The sequence below is a fragment of the Chiloscyllium plagiosum genome, chromosome 5, assembly GCF_004010195.1.
Source record: "Chiloscyllium plagiosum isolate BGI_BamShark_2017 chromosome 5, ASM401019v2, whole genome shotgun sequence".
NCBI lineage: Eukaryota > Metazoa > Chordata > Chondrichthyes > Orectolobiformes > Hemiscylliidae > Chiloscyllium > Chiloscyllium plagiosum.
The window spans coordinates 78620730-78625206 of NC_057714.1; the positions used below are offsets into that span (position 1 = coordinate 78620730).

The window sequence follows — 4477 nt, forward strand, 5'->3', positions numbered from 1 at the left end:
GCGGATGATGCGCTGTAGATGGAGATTGGTGGGGTGGTAGGTGAGGACCAGTGGGGTTCTGTCCTGTTGGCGGTTGGAGGGGCGGGGTTCAAGGGCGGAGGATCGGGAAGTGGAAGAGATGCGGTGGAGGGCATCGTCGACCACGTCGGGGGGGAAATTGCGGTCCTTGAAGAAGGAGGCCATCTGGGTTGTGCGTTTTTGGAACTGGTCCTCCTGGGAGCAGATGCGGCAGAGTCGAAGGAATTGGGAGAATGGTGCGTTTTTGGAACTGGTCAAACTGATTAGTAGATAGTTGAGTTTTGGTTTTTTTTCTTTTTCGGTTTTTTTTATTCTTTTGTTAAATTTTGGCTATTGTATATTTGATTTAATTGTATTTCAATGTTTATATTTGAGAGTTTTGTTTATTTTTGTAAACTTGTAAAAATGTTAAATTTCTAATAAAAATATCTATTTAAAAAAATGGTCAGGTCCTAGGGAGTGTTGCTGAACAAAGACCTTGGAGTGCAGGTTCATAGCTCCTTGAAAGTGGAGTCTCAGGTAGATAGGATAGTGAAGGCGGCACTTAGTATGGCTTTCCTTTATTGGGCATAGTATAGAGTACAGGAATTGGGAGGTTATGTTGCGGCTGTAAATGACTGGTTAGACCACTGTTGGAATATTGCGTGCAATTCTGGTCTCCTTCCTATCAAAAAGATATTGTGTAACTTGTAAGGGTTCAGAAAAGATTTACAAGGATGTTGCCAGGGTTGGAGGATTTGAGATCTAGGGAGAGGTAGAAGAAGCTAGGGCTGTTTTCCCTGGAGCGTCAGAGCCTGAGGGGTGACCTTATAGAGGTTTATAAAATCATGAAGGGCATGGATAGAATAACTAGACAAAGTCTTTTCCCTGGGTCCGGGGAGTCTAGAACTAGAGGGCATAGGTGTAGGATGAGAGGGGAAAGATATAAAAGAGACCTAAGGGGCAACTTTTTCACGCAGAGGGTGGTACGTGTATGGAATGAGCTGCCAGAGGAAGTAGTGGAGGCTGGTACAATTGCAACATTTAAGAGACAGTTGGATGGGTATATGAATGGGAAGGGTTTAGAGGGATATGGGCCAGGTGCTGGCAGGTGGGATTAGATTAGGTTGGGATATCTGATCGGCATGGATGAGTTGGACCAAAGAGTCTGCTTTTGTGCTGTACATCTCTATAACTGGTGCACAAGGAAACTCAACTCTTATCAAACATTCCCCTCTCAACCTACAACCATTCAAATGTTAATCAGCCTTCCTATTGTTGCTGCCAAAGTGGATTACCTCATTTTTATCCATGCTGTACAATATTTGCCATGCATTTGCTCAGTCACTCAGCTTATCCATATCACACTGCAACATCTCTACTGCATCCTCACAATGCACCTTTTCACTCAACATTATGTAATATCTCAATATTTGCAGATGACACAGTTACCTCATCTAAAACATTAATATATATTGCAAATAGCCGAGGTTCTACTACCAATCCCTGCAGTACCACAGTAGTGCCTGCCTGCCATTCAGAAAGTCCCATTTATTCTTAGGCTTTAATTTCCTGTCTGCTAACCAATTTTCTACCCATTTCCCAATCACACGTGCTTTTAATTTTACCTATTAATCTCTTGCATAGTACTTTATCAAAAGCTTTTTGAAAGTCTTAACGAACTACAAGACGGAACAGTGGTTAGCATTGCTGTTTCACAGTGCCAGGGACTGGCTCAATTTCACTCTCTGACGGCCATGTGGAGTTTGCACATTCTTCATTGTCTGCGTGGATTTCCTCCGGGTGCTCTGGTTTCCTCCCACAGTACAAAGGATGTGTAGGTTCGGTGGATTGCCCATGGGAAACGCAATTTTACAGGGATAGACCAAGGGTTTTGGGGGTGGGTCTGAGTGGGATGCTTTTCGGAGGGTTGGTGTGGACTTGATGGGCTTATTTCCACAAGTAGGGATTCTATGATTCACTTCATCCCTTAATCAACTCTAGGAGTTACATCCTCATAGAATTCCAGTAGATTGCTCAAGCATTAGTTCCCTTCTGTAAACCCAGGCTGACGGTGTCTGATTCCACCTTTGTTTTCCAAGCGCTCTGCTATAAAATCCTTGATGATGGATGCAGCATCTTCCCCACTACCAACATCAGAATCACTGGTCTGTAAGACCATAAGAAATCGGAACAGGAGTAGGCCATTTGAGACCCTCAAACCTGTTCTGCAATTGAATAGGATCATGGCTGATCAGACATTTCTCACACCTACTTTCCTGCATTTTTCCACCATTACCCTCGATTCATCTACTGATAAAGAATCTCTCTATCAGCCTATAATTCTGTTTTCTCTCTACTTCCCTTTTCAAATAGTGGGGTTACATTAGCAACCTCCAATTTGTAGGAACTGTCTATAGAATCTAGAATCTTGAAAGGTGACAGTCAATGCAACCACTAGTTCTAGCCACTTCCTTACGTACTCTGGAATCTAGATTATCAGGCCTTTGGGATTTATCAACCTTCAATCGTATCAAATTCTCAAAGACCATTTCTCTAATACAGATTTGCTTCAGTTCCTCCCCTTCAATAAACCCTGTTTTCCCCATGATCTCTGGCATGTTATTTATGTCCTCCTTTATAGAGGCAGAAGCAAATTATGAATTTAGTTCATCAACCATTTCTTTATTCTCATTTTGGACTAAGGGATCTACATTGGTTTTCATCAATCTTTTTCTCTTTAAATACCATTAAGACCTGACTGTAAAAGTTTCTATGTTCTCCATAAGTTTACACTCATACTCTAATTTCCCCTTTTTAAAAATCAATTCTTTGGTCCTCCTTTGCTGACTTCTAAACTGTTCCCAATCTTCAGGGCTGTATTATTTCCTTGCAAATTTATATTTTCCTTCGCAGCTAATACTATCTCTAACTTCCCTCAAAAAGCCATAATTTACCACTGTCCTCTTTGCACACTTCCACCAGACAGCAATAAACAACTTTTGTAATTCACCCATTTGTTCTTTGAATGGTTACCCTTGCCTATCCACTGTCATTCCTTTCAGTTTGGGAAATGTTACTATCAGAGCCAACTCATCACTCATACACTGTGGTCAGTGCGCATTATTAGCAAATGGGGTAATTTGATTTAATGACAACCAGGTCAGGACAATTTGTCAGCGATCATTACGTCATGAGCATAGCAACTTGACTAAGACCAATGCTCACTAAGCTGTGGGTCTGCACACGCATACAGAAGTCCAGATTACACACTTGAACTGGTTGTACACAAAGAATAATTTGGAGAGAACATCGGATCAAAGCGAAAGCTTCCAACTGTAGAATAAACCCATACAAATGTGACAGATTTTAAGAAAACAATTTTTCAATCCAATCTAACATCCATGTGAATGTTCATCTTCATCTGAATTTGAGCTGTAACACATACAGCTCTGTTAGCAAGTTTGAGAAAATTTGTAGCTCAGGCTGAGGTTCTGGATGTAAACTGGTAACATCACCAGTGTTTTCACCAGAGGCTCACTGATGAACCTAAACACATAAATAGAAAGTAGGACATAACACCAGCACTTCAGAGGTTCACTGATGATGTTATTAGTATGGTGACAAAGCATCCAGCTCAGCGAGCAAACTTACATACACATACAGCTCTTCACAGCAATTTTTCTAAAAGTGAAAAATCATGCTCTGCACAAATAGTTGATCCCTATTTTTTGGTTGAACATTCTAAGAGGATAAAATTTAAACACTTGCAAGAGCAAATTAATCCAAAAGAAACCAAACGTCTCCACATCTATACTTAAATAGAAAATATAAAAAAAGACTTGCTTAAAAAAGGCTCACACTGGGCTTTACCCTAGGTAAAATAATGAAGTATGTCTGGTAATTTGAGTCTCCTAACTTGTGTTTCTCTCTCAAATACTGGAACAGATATTTGAGAATGACTATCCAATAAGCTAAAAGGCCCGATTTGTAACAAATTTCAAATGGAGAGGATACCGACTGGGCTACTAGATCCAATACTTCAACAGACAGGAAGTCCACTTGTAATAAAAATAGAACAAATAATGCCATATCCAAGAACACATCAAATTATATGAAAATTAGTTGTTCCTACAGATTACACAATGGAAGAAAAACTGCCTCTTCAAAATGCTGAGCTAGCAACCAAGCCAAAAACTATTCCAAAAGTGGCAACCAAGATGAACAGTTATAGATAGCCCTATAATTCAAGCATGGTACAGTTTAGTTAAAGTGTGCATTTGAAGGCTTATATTTTAAACCACTGAAAATTAGTGTAATTTTGGTTTTGGTTTAAGAATTTAAATTACCTTGTTGAAGCGTTCATGAGGAACGTACTGTAGTACAATAGGTTCCATTGTAGTAACATTTGCAAACTGCACCTCTGGAATATAAAGTGCACAAACCACATGGGCCCAACCTGTGCATAAATCAAAACAAA

General features: G+C 40.1%; 1 protein-coding gene across 1 annotated transcript in view; it reads right to left on the reverse strand.

Annotated features, from left to right (window-relative positions):
* LOC122550028 (protein AF-10-like) overlaps positions 1–4477 on the reverse strand; it is a 148529-nt gene extending 144052 nt beyond the window's left edge. Inside the window, exon 1 of the mRNA XM_043690436.1 lies at positions 4347–4477. Within this exon, the coding sequence (XP_043546371.1) occupies positions 4347–4394 (48 nt within the window). The 5' untranslated portion in view covers positions 4395–4477. The remainder of the gene's footprint in view (positions 1–4346) is intronic.